At 39.8% G+C, this 22778-nt stretch overlaps 1 protein-coding gene across 2 annotated transcripts in view; it reads left to right on the forward strand.

Moving 5' to 3' along the window:
• Positions 1 to 16718, forward strand: part of SNX19 (sorting nexin 19) — a 37296-nt gene extending 20578 nt beyond the window's left edge. Inside the window, exons 9-11 of one of the 2 annotated variants that reach the window (XM_016137943.2) lie at positions 13039 to 13223; positions 14067 to 14154; positions 15211 to 16718. In XM_016137943.2, the coding sequence (XP_015993429.2) occupies positions 13039 to 13223; positions 14067 to 14154; positions 15211 to 15343 (406 nt within the window). In that variant the 3' untranslated portion in view covers positions 15344 to 16718. The remainder of the gene's footprint in view (positions 1 to 13038; positions 13224 to 14066; positions 14155 to 15210) is intronic. The other variant, XM_036220653.1, reaches the window with a different exon arrangement.
• The last annotated feature ends 6060 nt before the right edge of the window (positions 16719 to 22778 follow it).

Raw genomic sequence — 22778 nt, forward strand, 5'->3', positions numbered from 1 at the left:
TCTCACAGAGGCAGAGGTTGTCAGTGCTAGATTGCACTGATGTTGGGAATCTTACCAACCTGTTACACAATCAAGGACATTTTCTATTGCTCTTTGCCATGGATGGAGGTTATTTAGCTTTTTCCTCTGAACTTGGTTTTGGAGCTGCAGCCCATGTTAATGCATCAGTTTTGATCTTTACCTTTGTCTTTAGACATAGGTTTCACCAGGTGCCTGTGGAGGAATAGACTTATTTGGTACTGGAGCAGGGAGGGAGTAGAGGTGAATTGGCAGGACGGATACTTTAATCTAGCATCGATGTAATTATGGCATCAAAGGTTTTCTTGGGGGGGAATTTAGCCCTCAATAAATATACAATCTATGTTAACATGTTAGATTGGTTAACACAGTATGCTAACTGTATAAATGCAGTTTTAGCATGTCATTGAAAGAACATGCAGCCTAAGAAAAAGTCTGTAAAAGAGTTTATTTGAGCCAAACTAATGACAATTGCCGGAAAGAAAAATCTCAACAGATTGAGAAAATGTGCCAGAGAATGGCAGTTTTGCATCTTAATTTTACATTAGAATCAAAGGAGGAGGAGACATAAGGAGGGTTACATGAAAGTCATTGGTGGTAGTTTAGGGAGGCAAAAGAAAGCAAAGCAGGGAAATCTCTGGGATTGGATAAAAAGGCAAAATAGGGAAACATATTACAGTGGTGGGTACAGGATAGTTAACATTTACAGCACATAGAGATGATATGCAGGGAACAAGATAACAGCATGATCTGTGGTCTCATGCCTTCAAGGGGTTTGGAAAATAAAATTACTCTAACATTTCAAAGGTATGTTATCTTAGATGCACAAAGACAATAGACAATTTAAAAAGGTAAAGATTGCCCTTTGTCAAGAAAGCTATAGTAGGATGTGACTACCCATCATGATCTGCTTTTAGTTAGGAATTTTTATGTTCAGACCAACTTGTGTGGTTACTTTCATCTCTGGGTTCATAAGGCCTGCTACATGGGCCTCCCCTGAGCTTGTCAGATTTAGTATGTGACCCCTTTTTCACCCACAAGGATAAGCCCCTCGACTACTGCCTGTTCTCCCCTCCTCATTTTCTAACCACAAGTAGTGCCCCCAAAGTCTTTATGTTGTGGCCGTTCATCCTATATTCGTAGTATCAGGATAGATAGCCTTGTATTTGGAAATCTTTTAAAATTCAGTTTGTAGACAGGAAACTGAAAGCAAATATATTTGTGTAGTTCTTCTGCCCCATGGTGATTCTGTTCATTGCAGTCACTTTTCCTTCTTCCCCATGCTCCTCCCGGTGTTTCCCTGTTTTCTTAACTTTGACATCCGCTTCTTATGTTTATCCTTTGTTCTCTTCCAGACGAGTCTTTTCTTGCTTACTCTAGCCATTTTCACAGCATAATTTGAAAGTCTACCATGACTTATTTAAATACAGTCTCTAATTCCTCTCTTCTAAATCATGGTTGAACATACTCTAAATCTGTGATCAGTATTATTTGTAGGAGGGGCCTGGCCAGTCCAGTAGAGCACATACTTATCACCTGTCCCTTCTCTAATCTTCCCTCCTCTCTAGTACTGGTAGCTTTTGCCCAGAGCAGAACCTGAAGAGCCCCCTGTGAGGTAAGGTCGCCGGGAACAACAGAGGGTCTACTTGTCGAGACAGTTATTAAACTCCTGCCTCCTGCCCTCCTTTATGTCTTGCTTGTCTTCCCAGTGTTCCCTGCCCTTTCCCCTCTGCCAGACTTGATATTCCTCTAAATGGATGGCTGTTTTAATTAGCCTTCCCCTTCTTCACCTGCCTCTCTGCCCGAGGCACTGAAAAAAGGGTCAGAATATCTACCTGGTGACGGAGAATGAGCCAGGCCATAGAATGAGCCAGACTTGCTATTTACAGGGAACCAAAGAAAGAAGGAAGGATTCATTTTGGATCCTGCAGTCCCTACTAGTGAAAGTTTCATCGTTTAGTGTATCAAGATCTAGTTTTAAGAAGGATTTCAAAATATAGTCTTCAGATCACCCACAACCCCATGAGGTCTGTCCGTCTACAGTCTTTTTAAAATACCATTTAGATCCTTGGATCTGGTAGGATTTTTAAAGAGGATCCAAAGGAATCTTTCTCTGACACACAGCACTCTGAAAACTGCCTTCATTTGTCTCATCTGATCTTGGTTACTTGTGAAGAAGACAAGGCGAAAGTTAGTCCATTTCATTAAGAAGAAAGACAGAACTCAGAGTTCATTCAGCCTTTAAGTGGTTAAGCCAGGCTTGAATCTGTTTGTGCCTTTTCTGTGTTAAGTTTCACTCAGAACAACACACTGTCTGTGGAAAGCCTCTTCTGGCTGCGGAGTCTTTTCTCCACACAGGTGTGAACCTGTTTTATGCTCTGTATTGGGGTGAAAACTGTTGCGACCTCTTCCTTACAGAGGAATCTCTTAGGCTTGGAGCAAAGGAATTGGCTGTTCCAGAGACTCTGAGGGATTTGTTGGTTGTGAGAAAGATGTCCTGCTGCTGCTTTTATTTAGATCATACGAATAGCAGGCAGTCATCCAAAAAGTATGACTTTGGTTTTGCCCAGCTTTAAAGTCTATTAGCCCTGATTTTTCAGAGCTGGATTATGGTGCATTGATAGCAACATAGTATGGGGCTGAGGGAAGTTGATTTGAAGGTCTTTAGGAGGTATACTGTATTTGTGTAATAAACTTTCAAATTGGAATCCTAAGGGTATCACAATACTCTAATCTAGAACAAATTTCGAGAGCTCTCCCTTTGCAGTCAGTCTCATTTGTCCCATGAACACAGAACCTCCAGTGCCTTCCTCTCATCTGTATTTGCTGGAAAGGTAACCTGACCTTTGCTTTTTGTCGTTTTTTTTTGCCATTCGGCTACCTGCTTTTCTTCTTACCAGTCTTTAAGTAGTGGGTTTGGATCAATTTGATGCTACTCCATCCATCAGGGGCACTTCCCAAAATACAAGTGTGACTCACGGTCTTCATAACCCCTTTGCTTTTGTTTGACTTTCAGTCTCTTATCCTCTGGGCCTGTTTGCCAGGAAAACTAACAAAAACATAGGCTGCTGGCAGCTGTCTTTCTTTTCTAGAATTTATAGAGTGTGCTAGATATGAAGCATGGCCAACCCACACCCTTGCCTTCTACCTTTTTTCCCTTCCAGGGGGATGTGTAATCAGGTGTGAATTGTATAGATTATACATGAGGAATGCTTAATTATAGTTTAACTGACTTATTAGCCAGTGTACTTCTTATAACATCTACCCTACAGCTGGCATATTGGCACACAGCTTCATTTTAATATTAGCCTAAACAAAGAATTATTAGGAAAATAAATCTGGCAGATGTTTACATAAATACATATAAAATGCCAAATACAAAGGATTTCTAGATTGTCCACTATTTCTTTCCTTAAGTACAAAGAACACTATTCTGCTGCTGCTTTAAGTATTCTGATGTTCACCTTTTGCAAAGCTTATTTTGAGCTGTGTTTGTCCCACATACGGCATTAATTCACTTAGTTACTAATATTTATTGATTACCTACTCTGTGCCAGACACTATGTTAAGTGACCAAAATACCAAAAGAGACCCCATATTACTACCCTAGGAAGTTTAATATTCTGTTGGAGGTTATCTTATAAATAAGGGCTTATAGTATAAAATAAGACTTTAAAAAGAATTGTATGTGATTCAGAGAAGGGACTAAGTAATCAATTATGAGAGGCCCAGGGAGTGCTTACAGAATACGTGACATCTGAGATAAGATTTAAAGGATGAAGGAACGTTGAGAGCAGACATTGGAGAATAGAGCATTAAAGGCAGAGCATGAGTATGGTATCTTTGTAGTACTCAAGAATTCAAATATAATTAAGACTATATGGTATGCAACAAAATTGGCCAAGATTACACTGAAGAGGTTAATAGGCACCCACTCATCCAGAGCTGTATGAGCCATTCAAAGAACATAGTTTGTTCCTCCTTGGGTGGGAAACCATTTACAAAATTCAAAGAAATGATGACATGATCAGTTTTGTAACTTAGAAAAAGCATTTAAATACTGCTGTGGAGGATTAATTGAAGGAAGCAAATTTAGGACCAGGAAGACAAATTAGGAATGAGTTGAACTGATAGAAATGAAAGGTAATGAAGACCTAAACTAAGATCATTGCTACAGAGATGGTAAAGGAGTGATGAATCCATTGAGATACTGAGGAAGTAGGATCAACCAGATTTAGTAATTGCTTAAAATTTTTGTGGTATTGCTGGAGGGCACATGAATTAGGACAAGGAGAAGGAAAAATCAAGAATGACTCAGTTTTCTACCTTGTGGATTAAGAAGCATAACTAATAGGATGATATTTCTTTCTAACAGTGTATCTGATTTGTGATTAAGTCTTGTTTATTAAGTCAATAGATTATTATGTACTTTTGTATAAAAATGAATGACATGTGAGGAAGCATGGACTGTATCTCTAATAATTTTGAGCTTTTTGAGAAAAAACTTAAGGACCTGGGGACCCAGATTGTATTTTCATCCTTTCTTCTATCTGTAAGTTTTGTCTTGGGAAGAAAAAGGAAAATATAGAGTGAACAGTTAACTGTGTAGCTAGTGCAAAGGGAAGGTTTTAAAATTTTCTTTACCTTGGCACATGATACTCACATGGTATACTCCTGACTACAGATAGAGTAGACTTAACTCAAGGATAGTAGAAAAAAGATACTTGGCAGGAGACACACCAACTCAGTGAAGAGGAAGAAGCTGGAAAAAAAATTGAGATAAAGCTAAAACTGGATATTATGGAAAAGAGCTGAGAGAGAAGGGAAAGCAGAGGTGGATTAGAGATACTAGAATTCACAGAATAATATAACAATATGAAATAAATAATAGTATGTTTTCTATATCATAATAAAAATTGAACTTAAAATTTTGACACCGGAAGTTATCAATGAGAGTTGTGAACTAGTGTTTATTCATTCAGTAAATATTTGATTACTTATCACATTGAATGGCACTATTATGGTAAATCCTAAGGAAGATATAAAAATGAATTAAATGAGATTCCTGCTCTCTAAACCTTGCAAACTTATTCTTTTGGCACTTACAAGAAGCTTAATCAATGTGTTTTGAGTAACTGGAATAACCAAATTAAACACAATTCCAATGAGGAAGGAAAGAATCAGCATCAAATGAAAACAGCATAGATAACAGTTCAAATTGAAGGTGAACATCAGATTGAAAAAAGAGAAGGGACATATACTGAGTAATACCAAAAAATAACAATAGAACTAATAAGAATGGTGTCCAGTGAGCTTAAATGCAGAAGGAGCTGAAGTTATGGGTAATTGTTTGGGGGGAAAAAACTTAAAAAAAATTTTTTTTTCTTTTTTTTACAAGAAGAAGAACAAAGAAAATATAGGTAAAGTGTTTGCAACAGATATTGTGGTATTAACTGGTAACATTGAGAAAGCAATTTTTCACTTACTCAACAATAAATTGGTCTGTTGTTTGCTAGGCTATTTGATTTCTCTTTTCTCCATTAAGGAAAATGGTCTAACAAGAAGCATTGAACAAACATGATTAAACTAGAATTGAAAACTAAAATACGAATGAAAATAAGAGAACATTTAACCGGTTTTAAAGCTCATGTACCTGATCCAGATAAATTATATTCTGTGGAACCGAAAAATATTTATTTATCATGAAGACATAAGATCATTAAGAAAATTGCCATGTGGAGATGTATTGGAGATGGAGAAATATCATGCCTTTTAGAAAATGGATGTAGGTTGTTGAACTTGACATTCATCTCTGGACATTTCTAAAATAGTTTATTAAGTATACATGTTGTGAACACTTGGGAAAGGAATGGCGAACCTTAGAAACTGGTATGCATCCAATGGGAACGTGTACCACCTGATAAACATGGTTTGTTTGTTTTTTAATTTCTTTAACAGGATTGTTAGACCATTAAAAAGAGTATGTTGGTTGTTCATTGTATATGTATTTCAACAAGTTTTTGCCATATTTTTGTAATACCCATACAGACAGAAAGGATATACATTCTAGACTGGAGTACCTTTAAGTGATTTGTCGCTAGTGGAGTATACTTAGCCCAAGAGTATGTGGTAGATTGATGTCAACCTAGAGGGAAATTTCTAGTGATAGAATTTTCTGTTACCCTGTTAAATTCTTCATCAGTAAATTTGCAAGTAACTAATATTAAAACTACAATTAATATTCTGGATGACAAAAATCAAGATTTAAAAAGATTTCAAAAGGCTAGAATGATAGTATAAAACCAACGATGGAATTTAATAGAAATGAATGTTAAAGATCAGAATTGATATATTTTTTAATTGTACAAGTATAAAAGGGCAAGACTAGGCTTAACAGATAGACATATAATTTTTTGTTAAAGTGTGTATAGAGAGGTAGGGTTCTAGTTGACTACAAACTCAGTATGAGTCAGCGCTTTGGTTTGTATGCCCCAAAAGCCAACATGGCCTTCAGCTATAATAGTAGAAATATAGTGTCTGGTTCAGGAAAAGCACTAAGTCTCTGCATTCTTTGCTGGTTAGGGCACATTGGTGATTTGTTTAGTTCTGGGCACTTTGTTTCCAGAGAATAACAAAGCAGCACCCACCCAGAGGATAGAACCAGGATGACAAGTGGTTCATTTCTCTCTTTCATTCGTCAGACATTTATTGAGTGTCTTCTGTGTGCTCAACCTTATGGTATAAACAGTTCTGAGGTTGGTGGAATCAAGGATATATAGCTGATAGAAAAGACTTAGGAGAAAAATGATAGATATATTGAAAAACATGAAGTACTATCTTATGCAAGAGAGATTTGACCTCGTAACTTCAGTAAACCCTGTTAATTTCAGCAGATAGAAGTAGGAACAATGACTAGAAGTTCCAAGGAAATAGATTTTGGTTGCCGGTATTGAAGAAGCCTCTTTAATGAATTGAAATGATCCTTTTCAAGAATTAAGCAACTTCCTTAAAGCTGCATTTCCAATTGGTGGTGGAGCTAAGATAAAGGCCCAGCTTTCTGGATCCAGAGGCCAGAACCTTGGCTATGCTGCTTTGTGAAGAGGTTGGATAGGGATAGCCTGTACATTTTCTTCCAACTCTGAAGTAGTCTCTTACTATGAAATGTTCCTTCTAGGTTCTCTGTGTTTTCATGTATGAACTGATGAGATTGGGATCGGTGACTTCTTAAGATAATTCTTAATCCTTGATTAAGAATGCTTCATTTCTTAATGTATATTTTATATCCATAACTTGTAACAAAAACTCTTTGTGGCTGATGTAAAAGTATGGAACTCAGATTCTTAAATCATGGGGGTAAGGCAGTATTTAGTTTATCCTTGAAGCATGTTTTTTAAAGATGTGGATCTGTGATTTAAAACATAAAAGGAAAAATCAAAGAAGAAATTATGTAGGCTCCACGAACCATTTTGGATTTTGCAATAGTCATTGAGAGGAAGAAACAGGAGTTTCTTGCCTTTGAAGTTTATTTCCTCCTCATTCTTATCCCAATACAGGGCAAGAAAGGAGTCAGAGGACTTTCACAGACACAGCTGAGTGACCTGGGTCTGGCTAGTTATAGGAATGAGAAGCCTAGTGCTGAGAGCAGCCAGGGAGGAACTGTGTAAATACAAGAAGGGACTATGGCAGGAAAGCAGAGGCCTGGGAAGGGAATCAGAGAGAAGAGAAGTGTAACTTTTATCAGGTATGAAATTAGCAAAAACAGCTTGTTTAATGGGAATGCCCGGATCCACACCATCACCCTCAAGATGGCCTTTCTCTCTACCCTATAGATTGGGACCATTGATTTAATGAGCAAATACTCACAGTATGCGCTAGGATTGTGGCTACAGAACACAGTGTTCATAGTTTATGCCATTGTAAATAAACATTTTACAGGGAGCTTGGTGGTGGATGGAGGTGGAGAGTGTTTCCAGGAGGCTAAAAATGTAGTGTGGGCTTTTTTACCCCTTTTCTTATAATTCTTAATTTTTTATAACATATTAGTGCTTTTCAAACTTTTTTTAAACTTCAACCCACAGTAAATAATTTTTTCCCATCGTGACCCACTATGAACACACACATGCACACATATACACACAGATATATATCTGTTATATCCGTATATACATACATATATGAAAAAAAAGGGTCCCGAAACATGAGATGCACTTTAATGTTTTCTAGTCTGTTTCTCTTTAGATGGGTTTAAATGTCGCAAACCACAAAGGATTATATGGCCTCAAATACTGTTCATCTCACAATCTGAAAAATATTGTGCTATAAACACTAGTTTTCAAATGACTATAAAAGTGTCCTGATACATTGTATCCATGGTCTAATGCAGTGATTCTCAACCGAGAGCGATCTTGTCCCTCAGAGGATATGTGGCATTGTCTAGAGACGTCATTGATTGACTTGCAATACTGATTGTATTGGGAAGGTGGGGAGGTCAGTTAGGGATGCTGCTAAACATTTAATAATGTATAGGACAGCCCTCCACGATAATCAGCAGTCCAAAACGTCAGTAGTGCCACAGGAAAACCCTGCTCTAAGGGTAATAAAAGGAGTTGACACTTCTAATCTATTGTAGATCTATTTAGAATAATAGAAGCTTTAATCTGACCTTCCTTTTTTCTTTCTTTGAACTGTATTTGGTAGGTTACAATGAAATTGAAATGTAATTGCACTTCCGTGATCTAGGAGGTAGCCCAGGGGGTAAAAATGGTGCAAGGAATGACTCTGTTATTTTCTTTGCAGACTGCACCAGGCATTTTTGTTAGAGTATTGACATTGCTCTTAGGAATATTTTCTGTGTTATGGTTTCACTATCCTTGTCCCCTATCTCCCCCATTAAGCCATACTTACCCAGGGGCCTTCCTCACTCAGCCATAGCAGCTCTAAGAAAAGAAGTGAAGGGAATCTGGCTAATTAGATTAGACATGGTTTTAAATCTTTCTCCCCTACTTACGAGATTTAATTCTGCTGTTTTGATGGGAACTGACCTTCCGCTAACCTTGAAGTGCCATCTTAAGCCCTAGTATTAAACTGCTTCATTTTTTAGCCATCGCTTCATTCTTCTATCTGCAGCTATTTCAGACCAGGTTCTTTTGAACATGGACAAGATATGCACTCCCAGTATAATGGAAAGCCTTAATCTCTACATCCTCACTCCTTCCAAGTCTGGCATCAGAGAAGCTCTTGAATGTCTCAGTGTCAATCTGCTGTTTTTTCTCACTTTGTTGCCTATTTCTAGACCTACTAGTAAGGCTTTCATTTGTTCTAAGTCATTCAGAGATGGCCTGACCAAACAGACCCGGTTTGAGTTTTTTTCTTCTTCTTTTCTTTGGGGAAAAAGGTAGGATAGTATGAGGAGATATCCCTAAATGAAATATTAGAACTGGAATAGTAGTAGAAAAGAAAAGCAATGCTATTTGAGGCTTTTCTCTGCCGTATTTATTTTAGTGTATTTACCTCATGTGTCTCGTATTACATAAACAATAGCATTTGTATTTACTAAGTGATTCCTTATAAATAATTCATGATAAATTATCGGGGGGAGGGGAGAGAGAGTAAGAGAGAGAGAGAGAGAGAGAGAGAGAGAGAGAGTGTGTGTGTGTGTGTGTGTGTGTGTGTGTGTGTGTCTACCTTGAAACTAGATTTCTGTTAGCATAATAGTAAGTAGTACCCACAGATTCCAGAAACTGATACTGGAAAACTCCTGTGATACATTGGACTTCAGACACTTAAATTTCATTCCTTTCACTTCAAGAGAACTATAAGGACACAGATTTTTTAACCTTCTCACTCCTATATTAAGAATAGAAAGACAATATGTGGAATAGAGAGATAAAGAGAACTAATGAGGGGGAGTTAAGACATCTGTTTCTCTGTAATACTACAAAGCTTAATCTCTCTGCTTTCTTTGCTATAACTCGGTTTCAGAATAGACTGAGCAGGACCAAGAGAATTAATGAAGTTAGATAAAGCACTGCTGGTGTGTATGGTGCTTCACTTAGTGAATAAAAGAAAGGGAAAATGGAGAGAAGAGATCATTGAGTGAAGAAACCCCCTCCCTCTTCGTTCTTATCAATTATTGGTTCTATGTTCGGTGTTGGGCATAACAAATGAGATGGTATCCTAGAATGTGATCATTTACAATTTAAGAAAGGCATTGTGTGTAATAATAAAACATGCTCTACAGTTTACAGATTTTTTTGTATTGTTGGAAAGGCAAGGCAAGTTTTAGCAATGGTAGTAGTGGTGGTTTAGGCTTGATCAGTTTTTCCTTTCGGGTTGGGGTATTCATTATTTGTAAGGAGATACCATATCTCAGAAGTTATGTGAACAGGAAAGATTTACTGCCCTGGTCTTCTCCATGGGCTGCCTGGGGCTAGGGATGAAACCAGATTAATTGCAGGCTAACATCCAGGAGAAGGCCTCTGTTTTCTTAGAGGAGGGAAGAACCTGGGCAAGAGGAGAATCCTGAAGAGAAGGAAATCTGTGTAAATCTGTGTGGTACAAGTGTGTGTGATTTTTGTATTTTGCCTTTGAGGTATGAAAAAGAATAAGGCAAACAAACCGTAGCACCTAGCAAATAGAAACTGCTTTCTAAACTATATTCTTCTTTTTTAGATGTGAAGTTTGTTTTATTTCTGCCAGTTTGCATAAGTCCTATTTCTTATATGTCTGGGACTGACTCTTCTAGGGCTTTCTGTTCATCAGTTCTGTGCCTCAGGGTTTATAGTGCTTGACAGTGATATTTTATGAGCAGTTGATATTTAACTGCTTATTGTCAGTTCTGCTTATTGTCTTAGTCAAATCCTACAGCTCAGTTTGATTCACTGACTCATCCTCATCATCAAGGGCTTATTTTTACTTTATCATAGTTTGATTCTTCTTCCTGACATTCTCACTTAGAGTTTAAGCTGTAGTCCTGTAGATTTGTATAAATTTAGAAATTTCTAGTTTGCCACATGCTAAAGTTTATTGTGCATTTCTGTGCTTCAGTCACTAAGTCACATAGTGTGGTGAAAGTCCTGTTTCCATTGAGTGAATTAACATTAATTCAATACAGTCAGGCTCATATATTGTGAGATGTGCCCAGAAAATAACCAAGGTACCCAGATTTGCTGTTAGATAGCATGCTTAGTCTAGGAAGGGTTGAGGGGTTGCCGAGGTACCTTTGAAGAATTGAGTCTCAGGCATTATTGGCTCCAAAAATAAGAACAGACTGGTTTATTGTATGTATATGTGAATGAGAAACTGAGCTAGAAGCTAAAGGTTTTTTGTTTAGGATTCTGGCTCTTTGGAGGACTTAAAGATTTTGGTTTTCAAATCCTAGCCCTTCTACCTCAGATCACTTAGACGACTCCCTAGTACACATCATTCACTTTAGCAAAAGTTAACAAGTACATGTGGCTTAAGGTGAAGAAGAGAACTTGGGGTAAGAGAGTTGGGTCACTTGCTTCTCTGCAGAGAACCAGATCAGGTCATTGCATCCAACCCCTTTGGTGACCGTCTTCTATAAACAAGGACAGGAATTCTTGCTGCTGGATCTCTTTCATCAGGCATCTTAGACTCACTGAATGAGAAGCCCTATAAAAAGGAGATGCAGCCCTAATAATAACTAATACGATCTCGATGGCTATTTTGGGCAAAAGCAGCTTTGTACCGCTCTTGATCTCCATCAGTGTCTGCCATTCTTGCCCTGCCATTACCTTTCAGACTTTCTATTCTTAGAATCATTTGTGAACCCTGGACTAGGGGGATTGCAGCCCCCAGCACTGGAATGCCTAGCTTGAGTGGAATGCAGACTGTCTGGCAGAGTGGAGGTTAAATAAAGTTTGCCTTGGCAGCCCTCTCTGCTCTTGGAAGAGTGACAAGTGACTTGGGTATAGGAGAAATGGCATGAGCTGCCATGTGGTGCTGTACCAAAGAGTCTTCCTTCCAAGCATGAGTAGAAGCAGTAGATGGTCCATCCATTACAGTCACAGCCATGCCAGTATCAACCATGGTACATGCTAAGGAGGCCTCAGTGGTTTTGAATTTTAGCTAGTGACCACATCACTGTGAAAACATGCAGAAATAAAATATAGAATAAGGTAGAAACGCCTTACAGGGTCTGCAGACTTGGTATATATGCCTCCTCAGAGTTATTGACTCATTTTTGAAATTTAGACAAAGGGGGACATTTTCATTATAATTGCCAGTCAGTAAACATTTCTTGCGCACCAAGGCACTGCAGGAAATTTTTTAGAAGTGTAAAATCTAGAACTCTTATGGTACTTATAATTTAGTTGGAAAAGTAAAGGCTTAATAAACACATGAGAAAATAACTTATATTCCAGAGTAAAATATTAGATCCAAACCTGTGCAACTAGGTTTCAGTGGAGGTCTAAAGGGAGAGAGAGCACTTCCAGCTGGATTGGTTAAGGATTTAGTGGAGGAGGAAGGCTTACACAGGTCTTGCCAGAATGGTAGACTTCTGCTACTGGAAAGGAGATGGCGTTGTCAGTGAGAGGGACTGTGGTGAGCAAAAGGCAGATGTAGGATATGCCCAAGACAGGTCATGGGGACTTGAAGACCAACTGGATATGGACAAGATGGTTAGAGAGAGGGATTTGTATGAAGTCATCAAACCCTTCACTGTATGGGCTATGTGTATGTATTACTGAGAAGTTACAGTGCTTCCTACTGGAAGAGAGTTGGAAAGCCTCTAGCCTTGCCCAGACACCAAGACCCCTTTAGTGTAGTGTTCTGTAACCCCCTAATCTGATGTGTGGTTCATAGTGGACACTCAGTAAATAACAATATCATTATTACTCATCCTAAGTTTCTATGATCCCAAATTGTTGAATTGGCTTGGTTTGATTTGTGAGAGTTGGTGCTAACTTAGCTTTGCTCTATTCTGATCACTCCCATGATTTACACCTTGTTACACCCTTCACATTTATCTGATCTTCCTTCTCTCTTCCACCACAGGTGGCTAGAGGTGCAGGTAGCTAATCTAACGTGTCCACAGCGCTGGGTGCAGTATCTCCGACTTCTTCAGGAGTCCATCTGGCCTGGCGGGGTTTTACCTAAGTATCCACAGCCTGTAAGGACGCAGGAGCAAAAGGTGGCTACTGAGAAACAGGCTCTGCAGAGCCTCATGGGAGTCCTGCCAGGTAATTGGGTAATGAAATCAGTTATTCTAATAACTGTTCCCTTCTGATCTAGCATTGCTACCAATACCCCCAAGTCTTTCCCTGTTTTTAAAAGGGCTGTAAATGTGGTTAGACTCAAAAATCTATTGACTCACCAATTCTCACCCTAATAGTAAAATGATCAGGGCTCCAGTTTTTTTACCCCTCACCCAAGCAATGCTGAGTGAATGAAAAGGATTACTATGACCACACCATAGATAGCAGGTGGGGATCTTGTAGGTATTTGGGGTAGTAGCTGTGGGGCAGGTCTGGGGAAGTTCTGCCTACACAACAGGGGCAGATCTCAGAACTGTTCCCACCAGTTGAAGACTTTGAGTTCTCTGACAACTTATAGACTTTGGGACCAGGAAAGGAAATGTATGTCCTACAGAAGCTCAGCCTTGATAAATTGGTGTTGAGTAAGGTACATGGTCTGTAGCAAGAAATAAAAACAAACTCTGAAGAGGTTTTTTCTTTGTACCATTTTTAGAGGACAGGAAAGGCAGTTTGTGTTAGCCAGGGTACAGTAGTGAACTCTCAGCTCCGGACAGGGTTGCTTACTGTTACTAGTCTCAGCTGTTAACATCGGAAGGACATGCACCTTAGCGACAGGTTACGAAATTATTTCCTGAGGCCCATTCTTATTTAGACACCTAATTTAAGAAACTATTTTTTTTTTAACTTTTCTCTATTTTCTGGGGATTTTTAGTATGACTATGTAGTTCAGAGGTACCAGAAATACCCATTTGAATAAAGATAGCAGATACCATAGAATCTAAGTCTTCTATGGTAACACTAAAACTGCATCCATATTTTCCTCTTCAGATATCCTAGTAGAAATCCTTGGGGTGAACAAATGCCGGCTGAGCTGGAGTCTAGTCTTGGAGTCATTACAGCAACCCCTTATCAACAGGTAGGCTGAAAAGTGTGTACCCAGTATCAACATAACTGAAGCCATCTCTGGTCTCAGAGGTGCCAAGGGTTTCTAAGTGAACAGCCTACACTGAGAAGAATGGGTTGGGTTGCAGTCTTTCCTTGCCCTGGGCCCTGACTACAGAGTGTGATGTCCAGGTTCACATACACACACACACTAAAACCTATGCTACTGGCTCCTGTGCAGGTTGTCTTGTGGTTATAAGCTAATATTGGACCAGCCTCTTATTTATATTTGGAAGAACTCAATGCTGGCCCTCACTTGAACTCGCAAAAATGCCATCACCCTGCAGGATTGTTTGTTGTGCTTAATGATTTTTTCTAGCATCTGCCAGCCCTCGTGAACACCAAGAACATCCCCTGACCTGGTAGTAGCTGTTCATCACAGGCCATATAACGATTTTAAGCTGTAGGCTCATGGCCTCATGGCAAAGCTGTGATTAGTGCTAGTGTTAGAGATTATCTCTGTTTGATATGAGGTAGATAAGATAATGAGGGTAGAGTTTGACAAAGTAACCAGAAGTGCTGGGGGAACACTCCTAGAATAATTCACTGGCTGTTACTTTGGGCTAGAATGCCTCTGAAAAGTATTTAGTATCTCCACTCCTCTCTCAAACCCTGTCCCAAAGCAGATGGCATCTATCAATTTCCATTCCTCAACCTTCCTGGCTTTTGCCTCTACAGTGATTAATTACTAAAAACAGCAGTAATCAGAAGCTCTGAAAATTCTTAGTAAGTTGATATTACAGGGATTTTCCGTCCCTCACTGTTCGTTAGAGCAGTTCTGATATGCTAACATAGCTGTATAAACATATGAAATTTCCTAAAAATCTAGTCTTAGGTACTATTTCTACCTTTACTGGAGTCATAGCCTTTTTTAATTCAAGAAACTTTTTTTTTTTTTTTGCATCAGAGGCTTCATCGGACTATATCAGTAATGGGGGATGGGGGCAGGGAAAACAAAAGTCATAAACATGATCTAGCATCCCTTGACTGAGCCAGACCTCCTCTAAGTTGTTTTGTTCATTTGTTTCAGGCATTTGATTTACTGCCTTTGGGACATCATCCTGGAATTCTTGGATCTCAGTGCCTCAGTTGAGGAGTCTACAGTGACCACTTCTGCCTCAGATACCACATGCAACCCCAAGAGGATGGGCGTCTTCCCTTAGCCATAGGTTATTTACCCATTCTTTGAAGTTTAGGAAAGGAGCGTTACTCCACCACCCAGACACCAACCAGTCAGGAAGCCTGTGCCTTTTGGATCTTGGCTGTAGCTCATAAGATATGTGTCTCAGTGGCACAGTTTCTCCCCTCAGTTCTCCATTTGTAGCAAGTGATAGGAAGATATGTGTACCAATTGCATGCATGTCCATTGCCATATCTTTTATTGTGGTGTTTGAAGTGTCGCTAGTGGGTCGAGTAGATCCTGTTCTTTGGAAAAAGAATCTGTGAGTGGAGAAAGGAACCCCTTTTGTCCTCCTCATAAGATTGTTTGCCAGTGGCCTGGCCCTGTGCATATGTATACCTTATCTACCAATACACAAGCTCTAGATAGACCAAGAAAAAAAGCCAAATTTTGTTGGAGGAGAAGACAATCTTCTGAGCTCTCTGTTCCCACCAGTAAACTGGAGATTTATTGAGGACCACTCTTGAAAGCCAGACACCTGAGTTCTATCAGTTTCCCAACAATTCCAGGAAAGAAAGGGAAAGATTTCTTAAAGGACTTCTAACACGTTGGCTGTTTTCCAACACATCAGCCCTGTGGAGGTTATCATGGGTGGCTGCACTTTTCCTGTCCAGAAGACTTCAAATCAGACTGTCAAAGCTTCTGGTAGATCCACCTGACCCTCCACACACTTTTCTGAAAGAAAATCACGCCAAGGATTTTATTTATTAGCTTTGTTCCTAACCCCTTACCCAAGAGCAGTTGAGTTTGGGCTTTTGTGACCTTCTCTCTGTCGTCCTTCAACAAGATCTCACGTCAGTTTTCATGTTTAGTTAAGTGCTTCTAAGGGGAAGGGAAACACTTGCTCCACTGCCGAGAATGTGCAGGGAGTAGGAATCCCAGGAATGACAGGGTTCTCTCTTTACAAGTCTCCAGCCAGGAACTTTTAGTCAGATCCAATAATATTAGCAAACTTGCAGGAAATTGATTGCCCACAAAAAGCGTTTTACTTTTGTTCTTAATGGATCTAGTTGGTCTTTAACAATACCAGTGATGAAGGCAAAGGTGCCATGTCAGGGTGCAGTGTCTTTTAGGAAAATGGAACAATTAGGAGAAAGTGTTGGAGTGAAGGGGGCAGAAGGACAGTCATAAGGGAAGTGCTACACATTAAATGCATGTGAATAACTGACAAAAACAGTTTAAAGGGAATTACTGCCTGTGAGACCTTTGCCGACCCCTCATCCTTTAGCACTGGCCTGTGGATCCTCCCATTTGGAGGAGGGTTAGACAAACAACAGGTGCGTCTAAAACAAATGTCAAGTTTCTCTTACACACTGAAGTAGGTAGCTTGCACACAATTAAAGTGGTTTGTGGAAGAAGGTCCTGAAGTCTTTTTACTCCCGCATACACTCCCAAGACCTACCCCTCCTCTGCCCTCCAGGCTTTTAACCAGAAAATGTGTGCTGCTATAATGGTGAGGCTTTAGGCGTGTTATTGCCTAAAGACCAGGAGATGAATGAAATCCTGTCTTCTGGAGCCATATAGCCTTAAAAGTTGATCCTTAACCGATTTAATGGCTCCCAAGTTCTACAAGCATCTTCCACCTTAGACCCTCACAGGCAAAAGGATCTCAGCTTGGCTGTCTTTGGTAAGCGTTTGCAGTGGTGAGGAATCGCAGCTGACTTATTGGAGCTAATTCTTTATCTCTATGTAGGGCAAAGGTTCTCTTCTGGACAGGTGGAGCCCTGACTTCTGCTACCATCTCTCCCCATGCTTTACCCTCATGTGTACTTAGCTACCTGTATTGCTTCGAATCTCTCAGAAGTGGTACAAAACCAGTACATACGCTGACACACCAGAAAAATCCCCGTGGCTATAAATTCTAAGGAGTCTTTTGACACTTCCAACCCAAAGAAGACTTCTTTGTATTTAATGTTAGATAAGAGACCCCACCTGTACTCTCTCTGCCCCAAAAAGATAAGCTGTCCTCATTCCCTCCTTCTACCCAGAGGGGAAATAATGGAGATCTCCAAGGAAATAATCAAAACCCATCTGGCTTTGAAATAACCTGCCAACTTGTTACTTGGGTAACCAGTTCAGACAACAAGGGAGATCAGCATTTGGGAGAGAGCCACAGGTACCAGGAAAAGATACTTCCAGCCTAGAGTGATAAAAGGCAATGAAGAACTGGGCCTGCACTAACCCAGATATTTTACATCCTTTTTTTGCCCTGCCCAATCCATTCATTTTTCAACCACCACTCTTCCTTTCCTCATCACACCCAACAACAGTTGTTAGGTTCTGGGTGGAGTAAAAATATATGTAAACATGATCCTTGGAGGTAGGAGTTAGGATGCTGTAGACTAAAACTACTAAGAGAATTTATTTTCTTCCATAAAATTAGTAGCTGAGTAGGTAAGCCCCGAGGGTTGATGGGTTCAGCAATTTTGACCTCATAAAGGGCCCAGGTTTTTTTGTTTGTTTTTTCAATCTTTCGGCTCTGCCATTGTGAACTTGTGACTGTCCTCAGACCATCTACCTTTATGGTTTCTGTAGTTTAGGGCATCACATTTATACAAAACAGTATCTTGTGAAAGAATAGGGGCATCTCTCACTTTTTCTTTTTAAAGAATGAGGAAACCATTCCCAGAAGCCCTTCAAGAATCTCATGATTCATTGGCCTAAAAAGAATCATTAGATGTTAGCAATGAAGGAGCAGAGAATGGGTATTTATAGACAAGTGTTTGTTACGGGGGTCATTCTACCAACATCAGCAAATCCCCCATGATACTCTAAAAATACCTGGTACTAGCTAAGAGGTAACATTTGCTGAGGGGGCCGCTTGAAGCATTTCACATACATTAACTTTTTTAACCCACACATGAACCCTGTAAGCTAGGTTCTGTTATATATCCCCATTTATAGCTCACAGAGGTGACTTGCCCACAATCACTGGCAAGGAAATGGCAGAGCCAGCCGTAAATCTTGTTAGTCCACCCTCAAGCCTGTATCATAACTTATACTGTCTGTCTGCTTACAAAGCAAAATAAGATCATGTTCTCACTTTTTAGAAACCTATGGTTTAGTAGATGAGCCAGCACACTTGGTAGGGAGCCAGAGAATAAATATTTTAGGCTTTGTGGCCATATGGTGATTCTTGCAACTACTCAGCCCTTCCATTGTAGCATAAAAGCATAGACAATACACATACAAATGATGGTGGCTGTGTTCCAATAAAACTATTTACAAAAACAGGCACCTGGCCAGATTTGGCTGATGAGTGGTTTGCAGACCCCTTGTCTGGTGAGAACAGTGCTTATGAAACTTGAATGTGCCTGTGATTTACCTGGGATCTAATTAAAGTCCTAGTATGCTGCATGTTTAACAAGCTCCCAGATGCACGGCAAGGAGACCACAGCTCTTCCACCACACTTTATCACGTCATTAAGAGGCCAGAACTTTATCAAGGAGATAGAACACAGACAACTCCAATTGTGTGTGATTAATGTACGGTATAGTAAGAGCACTTAATTGAGATTAGGGGACCATGGAAAGCCTGAGATGATATCTAAATTGGATCCTGAAGGGTTAATTAGAAATAGCCAGTGAAAGCATGGGGAGGATATTGAGATAGAGGAAACAATAAACAATGTGTGTAGAGACAGTAGTCAAAAAAAAAAAAAAATCTTGCATAATTTCACTTATCCAAGGTACCCAGAGCAGTCAGACTCAGAAACAGAATGGTGATTGTGGGAGGTTGGAGGGAGGGGAATGGGGAGTTAGTTGTACAATGGGTGAAGTTTCAATTTTGCAAGATGAAAAAGTTCAGGAGATTCACAGCAGTATTCAGTATATATAACACTGCTGAACTGTGCACTTGAAAATGGTTAAGTTCATAAATTTTGTTACGCATGTTTTACATATCAAGCTGCAAGTGATGTGCACAGTAGGAGCACAGCATGCAGGGAGAGAATGGCAAGAGAGGCTGGGAGGCTAGCTGCGTGGAGTCGGATGGGAGGGGGCCTGTCCGGCATGGCAGACTAGGAACCTGGGACTGTTTTCCCTCTACACAGTGGGCATCGTTGAAGAATCTTCCTGAGAAGTACTCTTCATCAAGGTTGACAATTCCTAGCAGCTTATAGGAAACAAGGGGATTTGATCGCACATATAAACAGCTCTTAGTCTGACCCGTGTGAACTTGATTGCTGTCTTAGTCATGTTCTGATCCCCTTTAATTTCTTCAAGTCAGTTCCCACTGTTTTTTATATGTGAGGTGGCTTCAGGGGTCTATAAAGTAAAATGAACTTGAAGAGATAATTGAGAGCTGATTGAAATCCTAGCTCGCTCTGCCAGTTAATCAGCTATGAGGTCAGCTAACAGCTTCATTGAAACGAATTTCTTTCAGAAAAAAGAAAACATTTTTGAGAATTGAATGAGAATATATAAGAACAAGACTTATAAAGTGCAAGTGCTATGTTCTTAAAATGTCAGCAATGTTATTACCCCAGCCCTCTGTCTGAGGGAGCAGTTGGAGACGCCTTGCTTTAGGTACCCGTTCGGCCAAGCCTCAGGTTGTGCAACCCACTCCGACCTACTGTTTATTCTTGTCTCCTTTTGCATAGGAGCAAGATATGTTCCTCCAGGATGAGGAAGCTTGGCCAACTCTGCTGGATGCAAATGGGCATGGGAACCAGGGAAGGAGTGGTAATTGGGGAGGAAGGGAAACCATGATGCTTTTGTATTTAAGGCCTAACTAGGAAAGCCTTGCCATAACATGGTGCCTCTGTTTCCTTTCCACTGGGAGTGCCAGAAATCACATGGCAGCAGTTGATTGCACTGCCTTTGTGGTGAGAGAATGAGAGTATTGAAGGGTGAATTTCAGCCAGCAAGCCTCCATCATTGTTTTTTTTTTTTTTTTTAGTATAAAGAATAAGAGATGCTGCTACAAACAAATTAGTATTTCTCAGGAGAGAGCCAGGGAGGGGAGACAGCCCCCCAACATTACTTCCATGTCCTAAAACTTTGTCTGGTATTTCTTATTACACAAAGATGACACTGGCTGGTTTTAAAAAATCAAAAAAGACATGAACACAGAAGAATGTCAAGCAAGGAACAAGCGAAAATCATCGGAACCTTTTTCCTGTTGTGACCCAACAGCAACAGGGTTTGAAGCTGAGCGGCTCCAAAATGGTGGAGGGAATTTGGCCACCAGCAGTCACCTCAGCAAATACACTGTGCTGTTCTTAGACTTGCTGAGCCTTCTTGCCTCCTCCCTGTCACTTCTCACCTGTCTCCGGTCTGAAAGTACATTTGAATTCTTCGAAAACAGGCGTGTGATGAAATACAGGGAACTACTCCTGCCTTTGATGTTTCTTCACCAACATAACGAAATCTGGTATTGACATATCTTGATTCTTCTTCAAATCTTACCTACAGGCACTGCTGTATAAGTCACTAGCACATTATTTTCAGAATGTAGAGGATTGGGAGGGAAAATGAAATAAGTGATAGTATCAAGATGGAGAGTTAGAAAACATTTTCTGGAAGTGACATTATCTCTTCATTTTAAACCAAAATAGACCTCTTTGTAACCAGTCAGTGTTTGTTTAGGAAATGCGAGCTTATTTTCCTATTAGGTTGTTGTAATGATTAAGGTTAGTATGGGGGTTAGTCTTGGGCTTGTATATAATTCCACAATGGCTGTTTTTCCCTCCTTCTTATGTTCCATGTCACTGTTGCATACTGTCATTATGAGCAATAGAGAATTGGCTATAATTCCAGACTCTTGGTTAAATTCATGAGGGTAAAGACGAAGATAGATAAGCACAAAAGTCTATGCAGATAAAGATACTAACGTGTCTTCAGAAGCTATGACTTTAATGTACTGGAATGAATTGGATTTGGTGATCTGTAAACCCAGGTAAACAGCCCTTTTGCCTGTGCCTTGTTAAAGAATGATCCTGCTCTACACCTATGGGAAAGATGAACTGTAATTTAGTAAAATGTCTGCATTTTATATCTTGTCATTAGGGAGGATGAGCCTTATTGAGAAAAACAACAAAAACCCTTTCGGTGTTTATGTCCTTTACAAATACATGCAGTCCAAATTCGAGAAAGAGCAAGCCAGTTCCTTTCTGGCTTCATGTGGGGTGTCAAAGGTTTACACTCTATTGTCTGTAAATACAATGGTTCTTTCAAGAATAGTGAGGGCACCTTCACTAAGGTTCATGTGTCTAGGAGATCTCATGAGCTTGGTTGACAATAGGAATTTTACTTGGGGACAATGAATTATGGAGATGGTTTCACAGAAATCTAGGTGCTTGCTCTATCTACTCTCTCCTTCTGTCCTTTGGCCCGTGTTCCTCTTTCCACCAGGTAGATTACCTTCCTCTAGCTGTGCACAGGTGGGCACCCTCCTCTACCTGTCAGAGCCAATTCAAATTCCACTTCCTTCATGAAGTTTTATCTGACTGCGCTAGTCAAGCTCTCTCTCTCCTTCCTCTGAGTTATTTACACTGCCTCTCAGAAAAATGTGCATATGTGGGGTCTTTAATAAGCATAATTCTTCAAGGGCAAGGAACATATCTTGCATCTCTTTTATTCCCATTATATCCCTATGCTTCCTCAACCATATAAATATATATATATATATAAATATATATATATATATAGTGCATAGTAGGTACAGAATAAATACCTACTTAATTTAATTAAAGACTATTATGCTTATTAACTTTTAGGAGGTAAAATAAGTGAATAACATCAGTAAAAAGAATTTACTGGGGACAAAAGATTGAGAGAGGAACAAGGGGGAGACAAAGCTTTTTTAGGACCTTATATCTTTATTCGACATCAAATGTCAAATGAAATAAGCTTCCAGGCCATGATTTGAAAGAGGGCAAGAGCAGGTAAAGGAACAAAGGAGGAAGTTTAGTATGAGAATGAAAACTGATGCATTTCAGGAACAGAAGGAAACTCTAGACAGTTTAGTGCTTGGGTCATATATTATCTCAGAGTAAGTCTGCACAGGAAGGATCCCATCTGCTGTGGAATGAAGTCCAGTCCTTGTGCCAGTGTGCATTTGCACAACACATGATGTGGAATAGTCTCTGGAGCCTATCCCCGCAGGGGCACATTGATCAGTCTCCATCCAATGTAAACCTCCTTGGGATTAACCACTTATTCCAGTGTAAAGCACTAGGTAATTAACATCAGATCTGTTCCAGACAGCTTTATACTCCCTGAATATGGGTGAAGACCCAAAAAGTTTCCTTTTTGGTGACCTGTTTGGATGAGGTAGACAAAGCTGGTGCTCTAACATTTGAAACAGATGTCGTTCCCATGTACAGGGGTGCACCTTGCTCAGATGTGGGTTTGTGAGTAGCATATGGCATTTACAGGGTAAAAGCTTGTCTAGACAGACAATAGAGGAGATAAGT

The sequence above is a fragment of the Rousettus aegyptiacus genome, unplaced genomic scaffold (assembly GCF_014176215.1).
Source record: "Rousettus aegyptiacus isolate mRouAeg1 unplaced genomic scaffold, mRouAeg1.p scaffold_m13_p_5, whole genome shotgun sequence".
Taxonomy (NCBI): domain Eukaryota; kingdom Metazoa; phylum Chordata; class Mammalia; order Chiroptera; family Pteropodidae; genus Rousettus; species Rousettus aegyptiacus.